We start from the raw sequence: 26,504 nt of genomic DNA on the forward strand, positions 1-26,504 counted from the left end.
GTTATTTTACTTAATTGCTGACAACCCAGTTAACTTTAAACTTTCCTCCCTCCAGATCAATGATTTTAGAAGAAAAATAGTTGTTCCTCAGTTATTGTTAGGAACCTGGCTTGTCATCATTCCCTTGATTGCTTGAATACTGAGTAATTTTACTTGTTGCCACTGGATGGAACGTACACCTTTAAGCAGGATGTTCTATGTGCCTTACCCTTCTGCTCTCCCCTTCCCCGTTATTTCACTGGTGACTTAGACTGAGGTTGGGTCGGCACCTTGAGGCCTGGTTGGTGTGGTGTGTGGAACTGGGCCAGGTCTGGAGGCTGCTGAAGGGATGGGGGAGGACAGGAGTAAAAGCACAGGTCTATCACCACGGCCTCAGCCTCCTGGTCTGTAACTTCGGTGTACCTCTTAGCCTGTTCTGTAAGCCCATTGACTTCTTTTCTTTTAATTGTAGCTTCTGAACAAAGTAGAAGAAAGAATGAAAGAATTGAGTCCGGACAGTACTGGGCGGGTGAAGCGGTAAGTTCACTCCTGAATGTCGGGTAAGATCATCGGAATGGTCGTGTTGTCCCCGAGTACGGGCTGCTTTTGGCAACATGATAGCCTGAGCTAGCAGGTGCCTCACACCCAAACAAGACAGGGTAGAAAGGAGATAGGGAGTGAGTCTCAGGAGCTGGAACTGTATAAAGCAGAGAGCTGATGGGGCTTCCATCTCAGTCACAGGGGAGTTAGAAAACTTCCCAACCTGGTCCAGTAAAGTGAAAACGCGCTCTCTCTGCTCAGAACTCTGCGCTCTCAAGTGGAATTCAGTTCTAAGATTCAGGACAAGATGAGGTGACAGAAAATTTGTCTCACAGCTTTCAAGTAAGGTAACTGCAAGATAGGAAGAATTGAGAGGCCACCCACTTTGAGCAGCCACAGGTCGGTTCTTTTCAAATGGTAATGAAGACAGTTTTTGGCTGTTTAAACTTAAGTTAATAAAAATAGTTCCATTCCTCTCCTCTCACTAGTCTCCTGTTAGTAGCTAATGGCTAGTGACTGTCATAGTGCACAGCACAGATAAGGAACGTTTCTGTTCCTACCAAAAGTTCTCTTGAACAGTGTAGAGGTATTTGTCTGTGATGTCAGTTGTTAAAAGAGCTTTGATAGAAATAACAGTTTTGACGTTTGTTGGAATGGACAGTCTCGGGTGGGTCCTGGGAATTAATAATAGAAGTGAATCATGGATGCCCAGCAGGTAATTCTCAGCAGTTTGCTCTTCCCTGTGTGGGTGGCTCCTTATCAGGCCCCAGGAGTAGGAGGCTGGCCCATTACTCACAACAGCAAACACACTGCACCAAGGTTGCACTACCACTGATGGAAGCGACCAGAATACAGATTTCCCTAGTTGACAGCACTTTCTAGAAGAGGGAATTCATTTTGGCAAGACCGAGGATGTGTAAGGACTGAATTGCTCAGCATGCTGAGTTCCTCAGCCCATAGGAAAGCTCCAGGGCTGATGTAAGCTTAACCAGAAAGTTGTTTGATCTCTGGTAAGGTAGAAAGCAGGGAACTGCCAGTAAACGAGTGTAACAGTCCACAAGTTGCCCACTTTGTTGAAATCTGCCAGAGTACCTAGATTTGTGTATCCCGCCTAAGTTCAGTGTATGCATCTGCAGCTATATTTCCCTCTTTCCTATCCTTAAAAGTATGTTCACACCCTCACACTTGTGGATTTTCCATCTTTCCCTGCTTGCACCATTTTCATATCTGCACCAGCTTGCATTCAGCAGGTTCCCACTGTGTTGTAAAATGTGTTAACTCCATGATAATGAATTTGCCAACATCAAAATGCCTCTGATTTTTATTGGTCTTTTATTGGGGTTGTTTTTAGGAGTGAGTAAATAGATGGAATGCGTTTGTGGTTTTCGGCATTCATGACAAGTCTGATTCTTTTTGGTAGAGGAGTTTTGAGAGTGGAGTTAAGCTTCATATTTTCAATTCACAATACAGACTTTGCTTTTGCTTGTTGCTGCTGTTAAATCTTTTCATAAAACCAGGGTGGAGGTGTCGAGAAGTTATTGGGAATATTTGGTGGTAGGCTTTTTGTTATTGGCCTCAAAAGGACAAGGATGGTGCCACTTTTCTCTTTGGGGAATGACATGGTTAGAAATTCAGTCATTGGGGCGCCTGGGTGGCTCAGTCGGTTAAGCGTCCGACTTTGGCTCAGGTCATGATCTCATGGTTCGTGGGTTCAAGCCCCGCGTTGGGCTCTGTGCTTACAGCTCAGAGCCTGGAGCCTGTTTCGGATTCTGTGTCTCCTTCTCTCTCTGACCCTTTCCTGTTCATGCTCTGTCTCTCTCTGTCTCAAAAAAATCAATAAATGTTAAAAAAAAATTAAAAAAAAAAAAGAAATTCAGTCATTAACAGGTAACTCAGTAACATCTGAAATTATTGTTCCCCTGTGGCTGATGACTTAAATCTGAATTTTCAACTAAGAAGCTATGGGATGTATTAGAGAATTCATTTTCATATTGTTTTTCAAAAGAAAAGGAACAGGAAAACAAACTCACATCATTTAAGTTTCGTTGAGGAGTGGAGGGACATATTGTGGTTTACCCAGTGTACCTGAGGCCCAGGACATACTTTACCTGACTTTCTCTCTAGGATCCATTTTTAGTGTTCAGCAGTGACAGTTGAAACCAGAGTTGTGTGGGGCTCTGGAATATCTCCTGTAGCCCGTTCCAAAGAGATAGATGTACTTCATGCTGGGATGAGTGCTTCATCAAGATAGATGGCTTCCCCATCCTGTTAGAGATCCTTTTTGTTTCTTTGCCAGGCTTTAAAGACCAATGTGTTGGGGTGCACGGGTAGCTCATTTGGTTAAGCATCTGACTCTTGATTTCTGCTCAGGTTATGATCTCACAGTTCATGAGTTCGAGCCTGAATCGGGCTCTGCATTGATGGTTCAGAGCCTGTTTGGGATTCTTTCTCTCTGTCCCTTCCCCACTTGTGCTCGCGCTCTCTCTCTCAAAATAAATAAACTTTATGGATTCTTTTAAAAAAATATTTATTTATTTTGAGAGAGGGAGGCAGAGGCAGAGAGAGAGAGAATCCCAAGCAGGCTCCATGTTGTCAGTACAGAGCCCAATGTGGAGCTCAATCTCCTGAATTGTGAGATCATAACCTGAGTCGGTGGAGCATTGCAGCTTCTGATCTCGGGGTTGTGAGTTCGAGCCCCACATTGGGTATAGAGATTACTTAGAAATAAGGTTTTTTAAAAAGTGTATGTATTTTGAGAGAGAGAGCACAAATGAAGGAGGGACAGAGACAATTAGAGAACCCCAAGCAGGCTCCGTGCCATCAGCACAGAGCCTGATGTGGGGCTCAGACTCAAGAACCGCGAGATCATGACTGACCTGAGATCAAGAGTCGGACACTTAACTTGACTGAGCCACCCAGGTGCCCCAGAAATAAAATCCTAAAAAAAAAGAAAAACAGAACCATTGTGTTGCAATCAAGGGAAGAGCTCTTTAGCCAAGGCACTAGTGACACAGTTGAGAACGGACATGTATTTTCAGCAGGTTTGTGCATAGTTCAGTAATTGTCGATAGCTGGCGGGTGGTCAACTAGGGGTGGATTTACTCCCTTGAAAACCCATGACTTGATATTTGTCACCATCATCTAATGTCACAGGTGGTTTACCTCCCCACCTCCTTCCACCCACCAACCCTCAGCCAAGGTGGAAGAGGCTACCTCCAAGTCCTGTTTGCCTGTTCTGGAGAGAGGGAGTGGGAAATATTACCCTGTTTGGGGCACCACATTTTACAAGACAAACCTCTTGTCCGCTAGTAATTACAACAGCTGCATTTGTTCACTTAAAAGATCAAGTGGTTAAATCAGGAGTTGTTAGGATTAAATGAGAGTTTATGGAAATTTGCTTTGTGTAAATCTCTATGTTTTTTATAGTTAGTGTTTGCTCAGAGGAAGCTTCATTAAGACAGGTTCAGATTGTATTCCTGGAAATAGGTGAGTGAGGGGAACAAAGAGAGTCATCAGAGCAAGTCAGAGGTAGCAGATGCCAGTATACAGCTGTTTTATTGCTAATCTGTTTTATGGTTGAAACCACTGTATCTGAGAACATATGACTTGCACATAGTTATACGTGTAGTCAGTTTTCATTTTGTGTTCCTGTTAGATTTGCCAAGCTCCTTTTCTGGGTCTTGTTTTCATTGTCATTTAGTGTCCTCTGCTGGTAGTTTCTAGTATATTCACCTTGTCTACAATACTGAACTTTTACAAAATGGAATGGAATGGGAAAATCATCAGTTTGCAGTCCTTGTAGTAATAATAACTGGTTTGGCCAAGAATTTTCTAGATGCCAAAGCCACTACTGGACCTTCACCCAATTTCAGAGGACTACCCCATAGCTTGCTTAGTAATTTCAAAGGGAAAAAGGTACTATTGCAAATTAAGAGATCTGGTGCCATCTATTTGAACCAAGTGGTCACACTTACATCTCTAACGATAGGAAGCACACATCTTCTGCCCCTGATGTGATGCCTGTGTAAATACATGCCAACCTGACTTTGATGAAGAGATCTTCAGGCAAACCCTCATGAGGGATTTTCTGCAGAACACCTGGTCTGGACTGAGAGGTCAGGGTTGTGAAACACATGAGAGGAAAAACTATACTAGGTGAAATGAGGGTCAAAAAAGGAAAACAAAATATAGTGTATGATTCTTCATTCAAAAGCAGAATAGCTATCAATGACATGATTGAGACGATTGTGGGGATATTTAAATATGGATTGTGTACTAGATGGTAGTTTTGCTTCCATGTGCGCTTGTATGAATTTGGTAATGGCAGTGTGGTTGTGTAGGCAGTTTTGATTTTTGCTGAAGTATTTGGGGTATGAAGTATGATGTCTGAGGTTGCCATTTTCTCCCAACTTTTTTTTAAGGGAAAATTAAATTATGCCAGAAAGGTTTATTTAAAAAGTAAACTCTTAGTGTACCACAGTTGTTTAGATTTGGTAGGGGCCATGTTTGTATATAGCTGAAATACCAAGCTTTAGATTTATATACTACTCAGGAATTGGCCATGAGGTCATTATGGCTTGCTTTTTGTACACTCCTGCTTCCAGGTTCACTTAAAAAAATTTTTTTTTATTTATTTTGTGAGAGAGAGAGGAGAAAGAAAATCCTAGGCAGGCTCTGCACTGTCAGCCCAGAGCCTGATGTGGGGCTCAAACTCATGAACCATGAGATCATGACCTGCGCTGAAGTTGGATGCTCAACTGACTGAGCTACCCAGGTGCCCCCACTTTTATTTTTAAGGTACTCTCTACCCACAATGTGAGGCTTATACTCCTGTGGATCACCCCTGAGATCAGAGTTGCATGCTCCACTGAGCCAGCCAGGTGCTCCTCCAGATTCACCCTAAAAAAAAAAAAAAAAAAAAATTTTTTTTTTTACATTTGTTTATTATTGAGAGACAAAGACAAAGCATGCTCATGGGAGGGGCAGGGAGGGGGAGACACAGAATGTGAAGCAGGGGCTCGCACTCACCGCGAGATCATGACCTGAGCTAAAGTTGGACGCTTAACCAACTGAGTCACCCAGGCGCCCCAAAAGATTCGCTTTTAAGGCAGTGTCACCATAAGCAGCCCGTAAGCAGTTCCTGTAAGGCTCATTCCTTTTTCCTTTTTTCCAGATTACCACCCATAGTTCGAGGAGGGGCCATCGACAGATACTGGCCCACTGCTGATGGTCGCCTGGTTGAGTATGACATAGATGAAGTGGTGTATGATGAAGATTCACCTTATCAGAACATTAAAATTCTACACTCAAAGCAATTTGGAAACATTCTCATCCTTAGTGGGGATGTTAGTAAGTATTCATTCCATCCCTACCCCAGTTGCATAGCAAAGTGACAATGTTTTCCTCATAAATACACCATTGTGGATTTGTCCTACTTTGTCCTTGGCAGTGCTGTTTGTTTTGTTTTGTTTTGTTTTGTTTTGTTTTATAGGAATGTTTATGTCACATTAACCTGTGAATTGTCTGGGCTTTCGTGTTTTATGGCAGAGCCATGAAAACTTGGTCTTGATGTTCCTTTTTTTTAGTTTTCTTAGTGTTGAGTATTTGGATAATACTTCTGTAAAGAAAATATGATTGCTTATTTTTTAGGAAATCTTTTTGTTATGGAAAATTTCAAACCCAAGTGTACAAAATAGTATGATGAACCCATGTATGTTCACCATTGAGTGACAGTAATTAGCAACTCCTGGTCAATCTTGTTTCCTCTAAACCCTGGTTTGCTTTCTCCCTCTCATATTTGGAACAACTCTTAGATGTTATACTTCATGTAATGAAAGATGTAATTGCTTTTAATTGGCATATCAGAACATTTGTAAGACTGAGTTTTCTTCAAGGTATATGTGTGTGTAATCTGTATGTAATGTATTAGGTGTCAGATGGGTAGGGTTGATGAAAAATCCACAGTCCAGAAAAAATAAAAGTAGCTCTGCACATTGTTGACAGTTTTTAAAGATCAAAAATTTTTTAAATTTGTATTTTAGGCTAGATTCCAGCACTTTCCAGTATGGTGAGTCAGGTCATGGTATGGCTTTGGGTAGAGTCACCATTTTGGACCTGTGTTTTTCCTCCCTAGATCTGGCGGAGAGTGATTTGGCGTATACCCAGGCCATCATGGGCAGTGGAAAAGAAGACTACAGTGGCAAAGACGTGCTGATTCTAGGGGGCGGAGATGGGGGCATATTATGTGAAATAGTCAAACTGAAACCAAAGATGGTCACTATGGTAGAGATATCCTTTACTTAGAGATGAAGTTCAGTTGACTTCTTTTGCTTTCTTCCTCCTTTTTTGTCTTAAGGCTCCAGTTAATGTTATGAGGCAAATGTGTTATAAATACTGTCTTGAACGAACATTTCAATTTAGTCCTAGTAGCCTTTTCATGTGGTTACGAACAAAGCAGCAGAGATGGCTCTAGTTGCAAAATAAAGAGAAAATAATCTTGGTCCAGCATCTACTGCTTAACACTTCCTGGAAGGGCTTCATGAGGAGAAAAGAAAATTCAGTCCCTTTTGAATGACCTTGGTACAAAAATGAAATCATTATCTCATTCATGGGTTTTTTGGGGGTAAATATGAAACCCATTAGTGTTATAAAATAATTGTCTTACCTTTTCTTTATTTTTTTAAAGATTCTATTTTTTTATTTTTTTAATTTAAAAAAAAATCTTTATTTTTGAGAGAGAGTGTGAGTGGGGAAGTAACAGAGAGAGAGGGAGACACAGAATCCAAAGCAGGCTCCAGGCTCTGATTTGTCAGCACAGAACCCAACGCAGGGCTCAAACTCACGAATGGCAAGTTCATGATCTGAGCCTAAGTCCGACGCTCAACCTACTGAGCTACCCAGGTGCCCCTAAAGATTTTATTTTTAAGTAATCCCCATCCAGCTTGCGGTTTGAACTTATAACCCTGTGATCAAGAGTCACTTGTTCCGCTGGTTGAGCCAGCCAGCTGCCCTGTACCTTTTCTTTAAGGTGTTACTGTTTCAGGGCACCTGGGTGGCTCAGTCGTTAAGCATCTGACTTCGGCTCAGGTCATGATCTCATGGTTCATGAGTTTGAGGCCCACATCCAGTGAACCCCACTTCTCCCCCCTCTACCCTCACCCGCCTCTTGTGGGATTCTTTCTCTGTCCCTTGCTCACTGGCACCCTCTCGCTCTCAAAACAATAGTGTTACTGTTTCAGAATTCTTTGATCTAAATTCAGGATGAATTTCTCCTTGACCTGTTTGAACATTGACCAAATGGTGATTGATGGATGTAAGAAATACATGCGAAAAACATGTGGTGACGTCTTAGACAATCTTAAAGGAGACTGCTATCAGGTAATTATATTTTCCGGATAACATTTTTAAGTCAACTGATACGTTATTGACTTGAATTGTGCCTTCCTAAAACAGCTTTAAGTATCATTGGTTAAGAAATAAATAGATCACCTTGTAGGGAAGGAAAAATTTTCTCTCTAGAAGGTGGAGGAAGGAGAGTAAAATATCCCCCCAAACTGAGAAGGCACTTTGTGACCAGAAAACAAAGTAGGCCACTCCATACAGGTTACACAGAGTTTTATTCAGAGATACTTGCTGACAGGTGGGATGGGGCAGAGGATGACCCGTGGCAGCTGTATAGTTATTCTCTGCAAAGTCCAGACTGTAATCTACAGATTTATAGAGTGAGAGGATATGCAGGAGGGGTACTGTAGTGAGATCAGAGGGTTTGGGTGCACCTACTTGACAGCTAACCTTTAATTATATTTTATGGCACCACCTGTGCATCAGGAAGGGGGAAAGACTATGTTATCTCTAACAGATTCATAGGAAGCCAAACCTATCCTGGCCTTGATAGGCATTTCGAAGGTATGTATATTAATCTCCAAGGTGCTGGAACACATAGCTCCGTGAGAGGTCACTGAGCAAGCATGAACAAGGTGGAGGGCCAGAGGTGGACAGACTCTGTATTGTCAACGCTCTTACCCCCTGCCCTTCTGGTTCTTGGCTGAGATTCCTATAATGAAAGACAGCTTAACAAGAGAAGGACAAGTTCATTAACATATATAGTTCGTGTATGCTTGGGAGAGACCTAGAGATAACTGAGTAATTCAGAGGTAGCTTTAGGATTTAGACTTAAATATCATCTGAATAGGGAAGGGGGTCGTAGGTGTCTTAGAGTGACTGTTAGTAAAGATAAAGGGCCCTTGGAAGAACAGATGGGACAGGTTTGATGTTTGTGACAAAGTTTGGTGTTCTGTGATAAGGGTCAACCTTCTCTGGTTGAATCCCCCAGAGAGGGGATCTCTGACAATTGAGTTTCTTTCAGAGGCTCCATCTTTTAGGCAGATGAAGGCGGAGTTTAAAGAAAGCTTCTCTGCATTTGCGGTTTTTCAAGTGCCTACCACTCAAAATAATCAATATATGAAAGTGGCATATTTTGAGGTGACGTGTTCTGCTACTCTTCAGACCCTCTTTGTGTGATTTATATGTGTATTTAAACATTTGCTTCTTGCTAAGTAAATTAGTTTCTGTCCTAAATTGTACTGTGCTTGCAAGTTAACCAGTCATTACAGTGTATCGGGTACATTTTGAATTGTATTTTGAGCATGCATGTGTTTAGTGCCCATATCTACAGTACTTGTTTAGAGCAAGATAACCAAGCAAATAAATCTTTTTAAAAGTAGGCTTCAGGGGCGCCTGGGTGGCGCAGTCGGTTAAGCGTCCGACTTCAGCCAGGTCACGATCTCGCGGTCCGTGAGTTTGAGCCCCGCATCGGGCTCTGGGCTGATGGCTCAGAGCCTGGAGCCTGTTTCCGATTCTGTGTCTCCCTCTCTCTCTGCCCCTCCCCCGTTCATGCTCTGTCTCTCTCTGTCCCAAAAATAAATTGAAAAAAAAAAAAAAAAAAAAAGTAGGCTTCACACCCAGTGTGGAGCCCAACATGGGGCTTGAATTCATGACCCTGAGACAAGACCTGAGCTGAGGTAAAGAGTCAGACAAGGGGCTCCTGAGTGGCTCAGTCGGTTAAGCAGCTTGGGTAGTTTCCCTTCCATTCCAATTTTATCTTACCTAAAAGACTTTAAAAAAAATTTTTAACGTTTATTTATTATTGAGAGACAGAGACAGAGCATGAGCATGGGAGGGGCAGAGAGAGGGGGAGACACAGAATCCGAAGCAAGCTCCAGGCTCTGAGCTCTTAGCACAGAGCCTGACACGGGGCTCCACACTCACAAACCGTGAGATCATGACCTGAGCTGAAGTCGGACACTTAACTGGACGCTTAACTGACTAAGCCACCCAGGCACCCCTAAAAGACTTTTTATTAAGAATGACTGCTGAGGGGTGCCCGGGTGGCTCAGTTGGTTAAGTGTCCAACTTCAGCTCAGGTCACGATCTCATGGTTCGTGGGTTCGAGCCCTGCCATTGGGCTCTGTGCTGACAGCTCAGAGCCTGGAGCCTGCTTCTGTTTCTGTGTTGCCTTTCTCTCTGCACCTCTCCCATTCGCACTCTCTCTCTCTCAAAAATAAACATTAAAAAAAAATGGAAAATATAAAAAAAGAAATAAGAATGACTGCTGAATATCCCTAAATGTTTTGTCTGTTAATACATTATTGTCTCTTTTTAAATAATTCATATAATGAATCATGTTGACAGATTTCTCAAGATTCCCATCTTTGTTTCTCAACTACATCTTTCTTGGGCCTAATACAGTTCTTTAAATAAACTGCTAGATTTAATTACTCTTTTACTTGAAAATCTTGTACACTCATCAAAATCAATCTTTATTTTTTTGTACTACTTTTAAGGATTTTAGTATTAAAGTTACTCTATAATTATAAAAGGAGTGGGGAGCGCTTTGGAACATTTTCTAATTTCTTTTTTTTTTTTTTTTTTATAAATTTTTTTTTTCAACGTTTATTTATTTTTGGGACAGAGAGAGACAGAGCATGAACGGGGGAGGGGCAGAGAGAGAGGGAGACACAGAATCGGAAACCGGCTCCAGGCTCTGAGCCATCAGCCCAGAGCCCGACGCGGGGCTCAAACTCACGGACCGCGAGATCGTGACCTGGCTGAAGTCGGATGCTTAACCAACTGCGCCACCCAGGCGCCCCAACATTTTCTAATTTCTAAAAATGGTCAACAGAGTATCTGTTTTTCAAATGATAAACATTTGCAAAGACCTGGTGTTTTTTAATAGTAATATTTTAATGGCTAAGGGGCTTGCCTGTTGCTACCCCCAGACCAGGAACCCTCAACCCCTTGAACACACCTAGAAAACTCTCAACCTCAGAATTTTCCAGGCTCCCCTTAATGGTTGTTCTAATCCAGCAAAGTGGAGGGGGGGGATGCATTCAGACACCCACCTTCCTCAAAAGCCAAACCATTTCAAAATAAAATACTATTTTTACCATTCCCTAGAATGTCTAAATGTCAATGTCACTACCTGCCTTTGGTGCTCTATTTTCAGACAGACTTGAAGTCAAGAGTTATTTTCCAAGGACATTAGTAAACTGTCCCACATATATCCAGCCTCTAATTACAACAATCTACAACTCAACATTACTGCAGGTTTGCGTTTGTGGTTCTGTTTATGCTTAAATTGTTTTTCTGAATCCATATAAGGAAGTTAGAAAAAAGAGCCAGGGAGACAAGAATCTGAATCACCCTTCTAAAGTTACCCTATAACCTTGTATAAATGTCCTTTGAACTCTCTAAGTTTAATCTCCACCCATAAAATTGAAATAATACCCACTTGGCACAGGTGTGAGGATTACAGGTTAAAACACCTTAGCCAAGTCTGGCTAACAATGCAAACATTATTTGCCAACAGTGGTAACTTTTAGCTTTGTGTGAAACAAATCTGTCATGCTCTGAAGAACCTTATCCCCTCTCCCTTTTTAAACTCTCAAAATAGTAGATGTGAAATATGTATCTTTTTCTCCCTTTGCCCACAAAACAATCACAACTACATTTTAATATAGATAGAATTCTTGCCTCGGCTTAAAAAATTAACACATGTACCATGAAATCAAAATTGGATGCAAGCACATTAGGGAAGATGGGGTAGGGAGGGGTAAGTAATTTACATATCAACAAATTAAAGCACTCATCTAAATTGTTTATAAATCTGGAGATACACATTCAAGATTCTGTTCAAATGTATTTGGGGTGTCTGGGTGGCTCAGTAAAGCATCTGACTTTTAATTTTTTTATTAATGTTTATTTAGTTTTGAAAGAGAGAGAGAGACACAGAGCACCAGCAGGGGAGGGGCAGAGAGAGAGAGGGAGGAGACACAGAATCCGAAGCAGGCTTCGAGCTCTGAGCTGTCAGCACAGAACTTGACACCAGGCTTGAACTCACAAGCCAGGCTTGAACTCCCAAGCCAGGCTTGAACTCCAGCCGCTTGAACTCACGAGCCATGAGATCATGACCTGAACTGAGCACAGAGCCTGCTTGAGCTATTCTCTTTCTTTCTCTCTCTCTCTCTCTCTCTCTCTTCCTCTAGCCCTCTCCCTTGCTTGCGTGTTCTCTCCCCCCGCCCACGAATAATAAATAAATAAAAAATTTGAAAAAGAGAAACTTAAATGTTCTATAAAATATCAAAATACATAAGGCATTTCCATTAAAATTAGAAATAAGGTGAAAATGCTTATTATTACCTTTATTCACTTTTGAGGCATTAGCTAATGTAGTAAAGTAGAAAAATGAAAACAGTAAAAATATAGAATCATTTGCAGATGATATGAATGCTTAGAAAATCTAGGAAACTCACCTAGAAAACTAGTTGAGTTCATGAGAATTTGGTGCAGTGATTGGACAGAGTCTAAAAAAATTTTTTTAGCTTTGTTAAATGCAAAACAGTTTGAATAGAAATTGGAGGTGGAGAATGGGTTGGAGATCCTATTCACAATAATGGCCAATTGAGGTTTTTTTAAGCTTTTAACTTTTTTTTTTTACATTTTTATTTATTTTTGAGAGACAGAGACAGAGTGTGTGTGGGGTGGGGGGGTGCAGAGAGGGAGGGAGACACAGAATCAGAAGCAGGATCCAGGCTCCGAGCTGCCAGCACAGAGCCTGATGTGGGGCTTGAACCCACGAACCATGAGATCATGACCTGAGCTGAAGTCAGCTGCTTAACTGACTAAGCCACCCAGGCGCCCCTAAGCTTTTAATTTTAGTACCAGTGTAGTTTACAGATTGTTATATTAGTTTCAGGTGTACCATATAGTGATTCAACAAGTCTATATACTTCTCAGTGCTCAGCATGATATATGTGCTCTTAATCCCCTTCACCTAGTTCATCCACCTCCCCTCTGGTAACCATTGGTTTGTTCTCCATAGTTAAGAGTCTGTTTTTTGGTTTCTCTCTTTTTTAATTGTTCATTTGTTTTGTTTCTTAAATTCCACTTATGAGTGAAATCATATGGTATTTGTCTATCTTATACTGAGTTATTTCGCTTAGCATTATACTCGAGCTCTGTCCATGTCATTACAAATTGCAAGGATTTATTCTTTTTTTATGGCTGAGTAATATTCCATTGTATGTGTGCACAGGCCACCTCTTCTTTAATTGATTGACACTTCGGCTGCTTCTGTATCTCAGTTACTGTGAATAATGTTGCCATAAACATTGGTGTGCATGTATCCCTTTGAATTAATGTTCTTGTATTCTTTGGGTAAATACCTGGTAGTGCAATTGCTGGATCATAAGGTAGTTCCATTTTTAACTTTTTGGGGAACCTCCATGCTGTTTTCCATAGTGACTGCACCAGTTTGCATTCCCATCAACAGCGCATGAGTGTTCCTTTTTCTCCGCATCCTCACCAACACCTGTTGTTTCCTGTGTTTTTGATTTTAGCCATTCTGACAGGTGTGAGGTAATACCTCATTGTGGCTTTGATTTGCATTTGCCTGATAATGTGCATCTTTTCATGTGTCTGTTGGCCATCTGGCTGTCTTTGGAAGAATGTCTGTTCATGTATTCTGCTCATTTTTAAATTGGATTATTTATATTTTGGATGTTGAGTTGTGTAAGTTCTTTATTTCATCCTGACCCTTTATCAGATATGTCATTTGCAAATATCTTCTCCCATTCCATAGTTTGTCTTTTAGTTTTGTTGATAGTTGTGCAGAAGCTTTTTATTTTGACGTAGTCCCAATAGTTTATTTTTGCTTTTGTTTCTGTTGCTTCCGGAGGCATATTTAGAAAAATGTTGCTATGGCCAGTGTTAGAGATGTTACTGCATGTGTTCTCTTCTAGGATTTTTTATGGTTTCAGGTTTCACATTTAGGAATAATGACCCAACGTTAAATACCTAGGAGTTTATTTATTTATTTATTTATTTATTTATTTAAAAATTTTTTTTCAACGTTTTTTATTTATTTTTGGGACAGAGAGAGGCAGAGCATGAACGGGGGAGGGGCAGAGAGAGAGAGAGAGAGACACAGAATCGGAAACAGGCTCCAGGCTCCGAGCCATCAGCCCAGAGCCTGACGCGGGGCTCAAACTCACGGACCGCGAGATCATGACCTGGCTGAAGTCGGATGTTCAACCGACTGCACCACCCAGGCGCCCCCCTAGGAGTATATTTAAATAAGAATGGTATTGTGGGACTGATAAGAATTAGGTCAAGGTCTTACTGAAAGACTAACTGAAGTTGGAACATATGGAGAGACATATTTCTAGAATGAGAGTACTGGAACAGTGTCTGTAACTTCCTATTACAACTAATACCAATCAGAATCCCAAGGAGGTCTTTAGAATTAGACCAAATGGTTTCAAGTTCATTTGTAACAATACATACCTAAGAATAGCCAAGAAAAACAATTTTAAATAATCATAGTGAAGGGAGATTTGTGCTGTTGTTTGTTAAAGCGTAATCAAATAGGAAGTGTGATGTTGACACAGGAATCGACAGATAAGAGGAATGGCACAGAGACTTTGAACATGTCTGAGTGTGTATTTGTACACACACAGCTAATACATGACCTAAGGTATATTTCAAGTTTGCTTGGGAAAAGGAGATTTAGTTGATTTCATAAGTGGTGCCAGCACAATGGGCTGTTCTCATTTACATGAGAACAAAGTTAACATAACCTCAGAAGCCATAGAAAAATTAATCTCAGATGGCTTAAGGTCTAGATACATAAACTTAATACATTTAGGGAAATTTAGCATATTTAATCTTGAAGTTGGGAAACCTTTTAAAGAAAGACACGAAACCCAGAAACTAACAACATAATACCATAAAGCCAAAAAACTAGTAACAAAAGTGACAGGGATTTAATCCCTTTAATAATACAGAGAGCCACTCCCTACAACTTAAAACTTAAAAACGAGGATGACTAAATAGAAAAATGTAGAGGATATGAACTGGTCAATCTCAGGAAATGAAAATCAAATATCCTATACATTTTTTTTGATGTTTATTTTTGAGAGAGAGCGAGAGCGTGAACACACAAGTAGGGGAGGGGCAGAGAGAGGGAGACACAGAATCAGAAGCAGGCTCAGGCTCCAAGCTGGGAGCACGGAGCCCTGCTTGGGCCTGGACCCACGAACCGTGAGATCATGACCTGAGCTGAAGTCGGATGCTTAATTGAGTGAGCCACCCAGGCACCCCTATCCTGTAAACTTATAACAAAATGTTCACCCCTGTTAGTGACTCCGCAAGTACATGTGGAAACATGAGCAAGGGAAGGGACCTGACATAATAGAAGAGGGACAATATACAGTGCTGGGGAGGATGCCAGGGAAACAGATGCTCGCAATTATTACTAGTTGGAGTGTGAATGGCCATCAAAACTAAAAACTAAAATGTACATGCCTTTTGTCTCAGCAACCCAGTGTTTGAGTGTCTAGCCTACAGACAGGCATCTATACACGGAGGTTGAGTAGCATATTTTTAGTGGAATGATACAATTTTTAAAAATACCATTACCTGGAATGGTGTTAGATGAAAATTTTCAAGTTCAGCATGTGTGTGATCCTAGCTTGCTTGCTTGCATTCTTTCTGATCCTAGTTTTACAAAATGGGACAAGCATTTGTGTTTTTGTGTTGGTAAAAGTGTATATGAGCATAGGAAAAAACAGCATATCAAATAGGATTGATTAGTGTTTTCTATGTCTTTATATGGTTGCACTTAGATGGTGTATTAAGTGAAGCAAGTTACAAAACAACAGGACTATAAAATTGTGACTGAGGATTTGTATAAGAACATTCATAGGAAAAATTCTGGAATAGGTTGTTCAGGGAATTGTGGCAAACTTGACTTCTGATTTACATGATTTTGTTTTACATGAGTGTGTATTTTGTAACTAGAAAAATAAAAGACAAGGAGAGTAACTCCTGCTAGTTCAAGATGTTGCCTGCAGCCTACGCATCCCCAGCATGTACCTATAGTACTTCAAAGAGAAGGCAAACCCCAAACTTCCTGTACAGTTGACCCTTGAACAACATGAGGAACATGGGGGTTAGGGATGCTGACCCCCCCAACCCTCCCCTATAGTCAAAAATCTGCCTATAACTTTAGACTCCCCCAAAACTTAACTACTCATAACATGTCCTTGACCAGAGACCTTATCAAGAACGTAAATAGTAGGGGGGGTGCCTGGGTGGCTCAGTCGGTTAAGCGTCTGCCTTTGGCTCATGGTTCATGAATTCTAGCCCCACATTGGGCTCTCTGATGTGCACACAGAGGCCGCTTCAGATCCTCTGTCCCCCCTCTCTCTGCCCCTCCCACACTTGTGCGCATGTGTGCGTGCGCTCTCTCGCTCTCTCTCCCCCCCGCCCCTCCCCCTCCTTCCCTCCCTTTCCCTCTCCCTCTCTCTCCCTCCCCCTCCCCCTCCCTCCCTCCCTCTCCCTTTCCCTTTCCCTCTCCCTTTCCCTCTCCCTTTCCCTCTCTCTCTCCCTCTCCCTCTCTCTGCCTCTCCCTCTCTCTGCCTCTCCCTCTCCCTCTCCCTTTCCTTCTCTCTCTCCCTCTCCCTCTGTCCCTCCCTCTCTCTCTCTCTCCCCCCCTCTCTCCCTCTCAAAAATAAATAAATAAATAAAAACTTTTTAAAAATGTGTTATTCATAGCAAATACATTGGCATGCATTAAAAAAACATAAATAGTAGGTTAACACATTTGGTATGTTATATGTATTATATACTGTATTTTTTTTAAGTTTATTTATTTTGAGAGAGCACACATGAGTAGGGTAGGGGCAGAGAGAGGTGGGAGAAAGAGAATCCCAAGCAGGGTCCACACTGTTAGCACAGAGCCTGACTTGGGACTCAATCTCATGAACCATGAGATCATGATGTGAGCCAAAATCGAATCCGATGCTTAATCGACTGAGCCACCCAGGTGCCCTGGCTCCATTTCTTATTTTGGGTACCTTTGGGCAAGATATGGTACCCATCTCTTCTTTCTCTCTCTCTCTGTTCCGGAAGTATTTGTGTGTCATCCTTGCACAGGGGCCATGCTAATCTTCTCTGTATCGTTCCAATTTTAGTATGTGTGCTAGCAAAGCAAGCACTGTGTAACCTCTGTTAACTTTGTTTTCCACTTATAAACTAGGGGGTCATTAATAGCACCTGTAGATTGTTGCTTAGATTAAATGAGAAGGCATACTAAAGCATATAGTAGGCACTGAATTGTAGCTCTTATAGGCATGGATGGAAGTCATTCCTTGTTCATGGAGGTGTTGTGGATCTCAGCAACGGCTTGCATTTTCCTCCCTCCTCTACAAGGGCTTAACTGCTTCCACATGAGTTGGCTCACATACATCTATTCCTTTTCTCTTTGGAAGGTTCTAATAGAAGACTGTATTCCAGTACTGAAGAGGTACGCCAAAGAAGGGAGAGAGTTTGATTATGTGATTAATGATTTGACAGCTGTTCCAATCTCCACATCTCCAGAAGAAGGTAGATTCTGTTTTTTGTTTTCTAACCAAGACAATGTTCATGAAAATGTTTTTCTTGGTACTTTGTGAGAATGAAAGGCTCTTAGAGATTGTCTACATAGTAAATTCCTTCATTTTTTCAAGGTAGTTAAACTGCAGCGCACAGTGGAAAGATGGCTGGATTTGGCTTTGGTCAAATCCTGTTCTGTCACTAAATAAGCACATTTACTCAGTCATTTGAGAGAAACATTAAATAAAATGACTCAATCACATTATTGAGAAATTAGCTTGTTTGGTAATTTACTTAAATTATGTGATTTTAAAAAAAATTATTTGAGAAAGAAACAGTGTGAGCAGAAGGGCAGACAGAATCCCAAGTAGGCTTTGAACTGTCAGCGCAGAGCCGGATGCATGGCTCTTACTCACAAAACTGTGAGATCATAAACTGAGCCGAAATCAAAAGTCGGTGCTTAACCAACTGAGCCACCCCGGCTCCCCTACATTATATGATTTTTAACCTGTACTAGGACAAACTGGTGACCTTTCTAAGCAACACCAGTGACTATTCCCCTTCTCAAACCACATGCTGTAAATCACTGCTGGTTTGGCATGTCAGTGTTACTGTTTTTCTATAACCTTGTCTTCCTGCTGAGTTTGCAGACTGGGTCCCCACCTGATGACCCTTGCTGTTTCTCTCTTGGGATGTTGGAACTTCCCTCTTAAACCTGTTGTCTTTTAGATTTCATCCACTGCCTTTCTGTCTAATCTTTATTGGTACTGTGAGAGCAGTGCTAAGCACAAGGACGTTTGCTTTTTTTTTTTTTTTAATTTTTAACGTTTATTTATTTTTTTTGAGACAGAGAGAGACAGAGCATGAACAGGGGAGGGTCAGAGAGAGGGAGACACAGAATCCGAAACAGGCTCCAGGCTCTGAGCTGTCAGCACAGAGCCCGACTCAAGGCTCGAACTCACGGACCGCGAGATCATGACCTGAGCTGAAGTCGGCGGCCCAACCGACTGACCACCCAGGCGCCCCAAGGATGTTTGCTTTTGACGTTGAGTATATGCACGTGTGTGCAAGACACCCCAAAAAGACAGTACATTTTTACAAATAAGATTTTGAATATGGAGTCTCAAGCTCTTGGCTACTTTCTTTTGTTGGTATTTTTTAATATTAATGAGAATATTTGACATTAGATGTTTCTGATGCATGTAAACCCATATTTATATAATTAATTTTTTTTATTATCCAGATTCTACATGGGAGTTTCTCAGACTGATTCTTGACCTCTCGATGAAAGTACTGAAACCGGATGGGAAGTATTTTACACAGGTATACACTTAACTCTTTTTCCCCAGAACGCTCGATAAGAATTTTTATATTTTGAAATTTGCATGCATATTACTGAAATTTATATTTGTTAAGGATAGAACATCATAACTATATTATGTTCTTTCAGACAACAAATTTGTAAATAGCTGACCTGTCCTCTCCAGAATTAATGAGTTCTCTTATGTCCTTTTATTGCCCACTGTCCTAATTTATCAACCTTGGGCTGTGGCTGTAGTATGAACTCCTGCCACCAGATGGAGATACAGATTGTGATTTTATTTGTTTTTTGTTTGTTTGTTTTTTAATTTCTCTCCCCTTATCCTCTAGGAGATTCTTCATTGGAAAGCCAGTTTATCAACATAAAGCTTAATAAACTGCTTTGACTGTAGTATGAGTTCCTGCCATCAGATGGAAGCAAATTGTTTTTTTCCCATTCTCTAGGGGATTCTTAAATTTAAAAGAAAGTTTAAAATTTGTATGTCTTGTTATGTAATATATATATATATACATATACATAAATCTTGTTATGTATATATGTGTGTGTGTGTGTGTGTGTATACACACCCTGCTAAAGTCCTGAAGAAAATTCTGAAAATGACCACAAAAGTTGCTAAATGCTGATCGAGTCTCTTTACTTGGTACACCAGTCCCTTAATTCATAAGCAGAAAATAAGCACTTACCTAGGCAGTATTGCACTCTGGTCCCTGTAATTCTTAAGTGTTTTCAGGAGCCCTCCCCCACCCCTTTAAAAAGCAATAGCATATTTAAATTTCAAAAACTAGTAGAGAGGACTTAACTTTATTCTCCCAAAGAGACATTTTAATGCAGGCTCTGGGCACTTGTTGGGATCTGAGATTAATAATGGTGAATACAACTTGGAAACTCTAAGGGACACCTTGAATTAGTCTTCAGCCCATCCTGTTTTCCTTTTCTTTCCCTTGCATGTAAGACCCCACTCTCCTCCATGGTGATTAATCTTAGAGACCTTGAACTTGGTGAAAGTATTGAGAAGCTTCGAGGGAAAGAAACAGACAACTGTATATGAATGGAATTTTTTTGCCTGATGTTTAGAAATGATTTTTTTAACACATTCTAGACTTGAGTCTCTAATTTTTTTTTAATGTTAATTTTACTTTTGAGAGAGAAAGAGACAGAGCATGAATGGGGAGGGGCAGAGAGAGAGAGGGAGACACAGAATCCGAAGCAGGCTATAGGCTCTGACCTGTCAGTGCAGAGCCAGACACAGGGTTTGAATTCATGAACCAGGAGATCATAACCTGAGCCAAAATCAAGAGTTGGACGCTTAACTGACTGAGCCTCCCAGATGTCCCTGTAGTACCTTTTTTGAAACTGCCATGTGATAATGCTCAGGAGATACTCTTGATTCACGCCTACTCCCTTTACCTCAGCATGTAGCTTAGAACTGAAACGTAAAGATGGAATGAAAATGTTGTTTGACCTCTTAGTGGACCTCAGGCAGACTAAATGTCCTGCCTGAAATTGCGTCACGGTAGCAAATTCATGATGCCATTAGTAATCACCGTGGCTGCATGAAGGCAGCCTAGTTAGTGCCACAGAGCTGGGGAAAGCTGTGGAAATGGAGTGGGTGGGAACTGAGCTGGCTCTGGTGGGCCAGGGGAATTTCAATCCAGGGAATATTTGCTTTCAAGACCAGGGACTCGACCTCCTTCCCTTCTCTTCCCCACTCCCCTTTAAAAAAAAAAAAAAGTAACAAAAAAACTCTAGAGGTTCTTTGATACATACAAACTTATGTATGTGGCATTCATGTAAGTTATTATGCAAAATACTACCCCCTCCTTGAGAAGTGGACATAACTGTTACCTTCGACACGTCTACATTACTCCGTAAACTCCTGTCCACCTTTTAGAAGGTAACCCATCTTTAGTGTTATTCTTTTTTATTCTTGTACTTTTTTTTCTTAAGTAAACTCAGTGCCCAAGTGGGGTTTGAACTCACAACCCTGAGAGCAAGAGTCACGTGCTTTACTGACTGAGCCAGCCAGGTGCCCCCCTGTACTTTTCTTTATAGATGTTTCACATATGTGTAATTTCCTGTCATTATATTGTTCAGCTTGCTTTTGAACTTGCTAAGAATGATGTTATTAAGGATGTATTCTTCCGGACTTGCATTTTTTTTTTTTTTTACGTTACAAAAATCATACATACTGTTAAATTTAAAAGATAAAAACAATATAGAAATCTAGAGTAAAAAAGCAGTGTCACCTACTCACACCTAACATGGGCCAAGGAAAACTTCCTAGGACCAAACTACTGAATAGGGATTTACCTCTTAGGATGTCCACCTCCCCCCAATTATTCCCTTGTCAAACTTTAAAAAAAATTTTTTTTAATGTTTGTTTATTTTGGGGAGACAGAGTGGTGGAGGGGCAGAAAGAGAGAGGGAGACACAGAATCCGAAGCAGGCTCCAGGCTCTGAGCTGTCAGCACAGAGCCTGATGCAGGCTCACACCCACAAAGCGTGGGATCATGACCTGGGCCGAAGTCAGACGCTCAACCAACTGTTCCACCCAGGTGCCCCAGTTCCTTTCTCATCCTTAATAGGTATTTAATTCTCTGCTATTGGGTTTTTGTTCTGCATCTCCAATGTCTGTCCTTTGTCCATCCAGCCTTCCTTTTTTTCTTTTTTCATCGAGGCATTGGATTTGCACGTATGCATTACATGGCTAGAAAAAGAATCCCAGGATTTTCCCTCTTGTGGATTTTCATCTTGTTTCCTCCTGCTCCACAATGCCAACTGAGGTGGTCAGTACGATGAACCGAACTGGTAGGACGGGAGCAGATTATTCTAGCATTTTTCTAGATCTTTTCGTTGTACACCAGATCTGGGGCTGGTCATTCTATACTTGTTTAACCTGCCCGTGAGGTCACAACAATTTTCCCAGCTCTGTGACATCAATGGTTTCAGATTTGCCAATGTAACCATGCTTCATCTCCCAGCTAGAAACCCAACGATGACTTTGGAGCATGGCCTAATAAGTACCTGGTGTCTGCCTCTCTCTTCGGCATTGTTGCTGCTCTTGAGAGCAACCACCTGGATGTTCATGCGCACTGTTACGGTGGCACTGAAAAAACCGATATGTCTTTCTTAAGGCAAGAAAAAAGTGTATTTCCATTTAAATACACAGGAAAGTAAAGTGTATCACATTACTTTTTTGGGGTAGGTCTCCATTTGTGGTGAGGGTTTTTTTCCTTTTTTTAACTGCTTTTTTACAATCCTGGGGAAGAACAAATTGAAACTTTCCTATCTCCTTACCACATTCTCAGTAAGGAGATCCTCCCATATGCCTTCAGTAAAGAGAGTCTGGTGTCAATTTTAAGATGGCAAGAAAAACCATTGAACTGTGCACCTAGGTGGCATTTCCATTCTATAGCTTCCCCAGTGGTGATATGTTCTAAAAACATCCAGCATTGTTTTCTATTTGTGAATCTTAAATTACATGTGTGGTGTTTATATACTCTCATGGTGAACTTAATGTTGAAACCAAATTATATGCTGGTGAAGGGCACTTTGGCCAAATCCCACTGCAGGACCCTAGATGATGGGTTACTAAACAGGCTGACACTGAAGGACGACGTCATGCTAAACGAACGTGCTAAGTGAAAACCGCCAAGGCCGGCTCTCAGAATAGTTCTTTTGCCCACTTGCCTGTGGCTATTTGGTTGGTTTCGAAATGCCTTTCATTTGTGATGCTTACATCACTGAATGCCTTCATTTGTGAGTGTCGCTCACAAATAATTTTCATTTGTGAATAATTTTCATTTTACATGGTACTTGGCTATTCTAAGGCAAATTGATAGTGAAGTTCTTAAGAAATGGAATCACCACATGCATTCAGTAGTCTTTAGTTTGTAAAGAATTTTAGAGGTTAAAAGGAAATAGGTGGTATTAAGTACCCATTATGAAAAGCCACAATTAGGAAACTTGAGCTAAAATGATAAAACCTAACCCAGACCTAATGAATGAAAATCACGTGTGATTCATATGCACATTAAAGATTAAGAAGCACTGCTCTAGGGGTTCCTGGCTGAGTAAGCGGGGTGGGGGGGGGGTGGCGGGGCGGGGCGGCATGTAACTCTTGAGTTGTGAGTGAGTTCAAGCCCCATATTGGGTGTGGAGATTACTTAAAAACAAACAAAAGGCACTGCTATAGAACTAGGCAGATCCTTTCAGTAGCTCTGCTCTGTTCTTGGCCAGCATCTGATTCATCCTTTTTTTCTTCATGGTCACAGAGTGGCTGCTGCAGCTTCAAATGTCACATCTAGGTCATAGGCTGGAAGTAAGTTGAAGAGGCGGGTCACTCTGTTTATCCTTGATTGTCTAGAAGCATAAACTTTCCTGGTAGCTCCCAGCAGAGTTAACTACATCTCACTGACCACTCCTAACTGCTGGGGAGACTGAAAAGGTGGTGGCAAGAAAGGGAGAAAAATTAGAACAATGAAGTCAAGGGAGGATGCTTGATAAGGAGTGGAACTGTGGGATATCCTTACTTAGTATACATATTATGAGTAAACTTTTGTTTTCTTAGGCCTGAAAATCACATATTTGGGGGAAAGCATAGAGGTACGAACATAGTTCTTTGGCAACGTCTTAGATTCTTATGAAGGTCATAGTTTTAAGCCATTCTGGAAATGAAGAGCATTATCTTTCTGATGTTTCATTCTCAACATAGTGGTGACCAGTGGGAAAACATTTTGAATGGCTCATGTGTATGAATCTTTGCTAATTGCATGGTGTTGATACAGTGACTGTGTTACTAATGAGAAATTGGTCTCACTGCTTTCTGTAGCTTCATTCTCTGAATGTGAAATGGCTTGGTAAATGAGGTAGAAGGATAATGAGCTAATTAATGGATCTATAAGTAGAATTGAATGCAGTGTGTCATAGCACAGAAGCCTTCTCTCATTTTCGAAGAGGAGAACTTTCATCTAAAGCTAAAATTGTTTTCATTTATTAGAGACCTTCAAATGAGTGGGGGGGCCTTCAGTAAGACTCAAGAATCCCATTGTTTGCTTTCCTGTCTTTGATTTAGGGTAACTGTGTCAATTTGACAGAAGCCTTGTCGCTCTATGAAGAACAGCTTGGGCGCCTGTATTGTCCTGTGGAATTCTCAAAGGAGATCGTCTGTGTTCCTTCATACTTGGAATTGTATCCTTCGACATAACATAACATGACATTATGTTGTTAGATCAGAATACCCAAGTAAATCCCATGCCAGTTCAACATTTTAAATCCCAATAATAAGTGGAATTAGCTCTATACTAAGGCCATGGTCTTCAGATGGGGCTGCACATTGGAATTCCCTGAAGCTTTAAAATAACTACTGATTCCTGGATCACTCTCAGATTCTGGGGTGTGGCCTCCCACAACTCCCCAGATGGTTCTACTGATTAAGCAGCACTGGTTCTCAAAGGCTGTCCCCAGAACTGTAGCATCCCCTGGGAACCGGTTAGCATGAAGATCCTCAAGCCCCACCCTGGCCTCCTGCTCCAGCAGAGGCTGGCAGAGGCTGGCTTGAGGCCTGGTTACCTGCCTGGACCGGTCTACCAGGAGATTGCTGTGCACATAAAGCTTCAGAAGCCCTAGTCTAAAATACCACCTGAGCTGTAGCGGGCAAAAAGAGTAAACATGCTAATTCTATTTTTTTTTTTTTAAGTTTATTTATTTTGAGAGCGAGAGCGCATGCACAGGGTGGGGAGGAGCAGAGAGGGGAAAGAATCCCAAGCAGGCTTCACGCTTGTCAGCAGGAAGCCCACAAACCATGAGATCATGATCTGCGCCGAAATGAAGAAATAAATGCTTAACCAGCTGAGCCACCCAGTCGCCCCTCATTCTATTTTTTATATTAAAATCATCCTACTTTGATATTAGTTTCTACACTTCACTTGATTCTGATTTGCAGTAGAAACCAATGTTGGTGTTCTTCATTAGTTCCACTTAGTAAAGTTAGTCCAGAGAAATAAAAGTACCCAGAGAAAAGGCAGAATGGGAGCATTGTCACTGGAAATTTAAAATGCGTTTCCTCCTAAAAGGCAGACTTCTAGTCTCCAGATAAAAGCTTCCTTATCTGAGGTGGCCAAGTCTAGTTTTCTGTAACAGCTGTCTTCATTGCTGTCTAGAGAGATCCTGTGACTGCCGCTGGCCTGCAGTGAGGTCCTTGTCCGCAAACCCTGGCAGCCTCTGACAGACACGGGCCTTAGAAAACCCCTAGATCCCCCTGGAAGAAGCTCTCTGTGTATGCTGGGCAGCCACTTTCTTTCTGTGGAGATCTCTGATAACTCTCCCCTGACCAACTGTCCACCTTCATCAGGCTTTCCTTCTGGAGCATTTTTTTGGTAGAAATCCAGTTGATAACATTTGGAGAAAAGGCTTCTGCCCTCTGGCTCCACTCCATCCTTCTACCTGTTTTTCCTTCTCTTTCTCCCTCCCTCTCTTTTTCCCACCCCTCTCTTCCTCGTCCACCCCCCAGTCTCTCACCTTCCCACCCTTCCTTGTCATGTTAATTCCCTAAGAAGTCTGAAAGACCTCGGAAAGCAGTAGCATACCTGAGGGAGTATTTGTATGCCTTTAGCCTTGTCCTCATTTGCTCCCCGCTCCTCCCCACTGGCGACCCAGTCACAGGTGGTAGGTAGGTATGCAGGCTGTTAAAGTGGCCTTGTTAAGAGGACCTAATGCTCATCGCTGCAATGCTTTAAGCCTTGAAACTTGCATCCACCTTCCAGTTTGTAGGCCAGCAAACAAATTTTAAATGCTGTCTGTTCTTCCTTGAATTATCTGCACTTATTCCTTGACTCCCTGTCCAGGTGGGTATTTTACACTGTTTGGAAGAAAGCTAACCCTTGAAGACCGTTGTCCCCAATCGTGTGTGCTGCAAATAGCCTTCCTGACCTTCATATGCTGTACATGACATCGAAAGGAATCAGGCAATTGATTGTGAATTCCTTCAAGTTTTCTTTTCTTTTTAATTATTATTCTTAATTTAAAAAAAGCAAATGGAAAAATGTATATTTTGATGAGCTAGGGTGTTATTTTTTTGAAAGTCAGCTGAAGGATGATTAGACAGCACAGCGAAGGCTGCTAAATGCACTGAACCCCTAGAATGTGATTTTTGTTACTTTCTTTTGTGTGTGTGGGCTTTTTATTTTTGTTTTGGTAGACTTCAAATTTGGTTGTTTGGAGGAATGAACATCATTGTTTTTGTTCTGGAGGGAAGTTCTTGATGGTGTTTTTTTCCCAGAAAATTGACTTAGTTATTAAAATTTGGTGCTTATAAGAAAGAGTTAAGAAAAAATGAATAGCAATGCTTCAATTAAAGTTATAAATGAGAAATTTCATGTGTTTGTCTTTTTATTTCAGCCAGGTCCCCACTTTCTCACTGCTGATCTCACAGAACAAAGGTGTCTCCTGATCTTTTTTAGTTCTTTTCTATCACTCAGTGCCATTTATCTCTTTATAACAGGATGGCCTTAGGGCCTTTTTGAACAGTAGTAATGACTTCATTTACCCCCGTGGTAAATGATACACAACTTATTACATTCACCAGTTCTTCATTATAAAATTGACCTGAGGATAGGAAAAGATTTGGTCTTACTGGAAAGTTGAAAGTCAGAAGCTTGTTTCTATTCCCATTCTTATTGGTGTATTAGATGTGGAAACACAGAGCATTTTGGATTGCTGCTGTAAAACTTTT

At 41.2% G+C, this 26,504-nt stretch overlaps 1 protein-coding gene and 1 pseudogene across 2 annotated transcripts in view; one reads left to right on the top strand and one right to left on the bottom strand.

The window, feature by feature from the left end:
- Nucleotides 1-26,143, top strand: part of SMS (spermine synthase) — a 54,746-nt gene extending 28,603 nt beyond the window's left edge. Inside the window, exons 4-11 of one of the 2 annotated variants that reach the window (XM_040468920.1) lie at nucleotides 452-516; nucleotides 5,693-5,868; nucleotides 6,653-6,807; nucleotides 7,807-7,896; nucleotides 17,349-17,463; nucleotides 18,695-18,774; nucleotides 23,847-23,962; nucleotides 25,618-26,143. In XM_040468920.1, coding sequence (XP_040324854.1) covers nucleotides 452-516; nucleotides 5,693-5,868; nucleotides 6,653-6,807; nucleotides 7,807-7,896; nucleotides 17,349-17,463; nucleotides 18,695-18,774; nucleotides 23,847-23,962; nucleotides 25,618-25,657 — 837 coding nt within the window. In that variant the 3' untranslated portion in view covers nucleotides 25,658-26,143. Of the gene's footprint in view, nucleotides 1-451; nucleotides 517-5,692; nucleotides 5,869-6,652; nucleotides 6,808-7,806; nucleotides 7,897-17,348; nucleotides 17,464-18,694; nucleotides 18,775-19,101; nucleotides 19,184-23,846; nucleotides 23,963-25,617 lie in introns of those variants that run through there. The other variant, XM_040468921.1, reaches the window with a different exon arrangement.
- Nucleotides 16,990-17,075, bottom strand: LOC121026185 (uncharacterized; annotated as a pseudogene).
- Nucleotides 26,144-26,504: the final 361 nt, after the last annotated feature.

This window comes from Herpailurus yagouaroundi, unplaced genomic scaffold, assembly GCF_014898765.1.
Source record: "Herpailurus yagouaroundi ecotype Mexico unplaced genomic scaffold, PumYag 67793, whole genome shotgun sequence".
Lineage (NCBI taxonomy): Eukaryota > Metazoa > Chordata > Mammalia > Carnivora > Felidae > Herpailurus > Herpailurus yagouaroundi.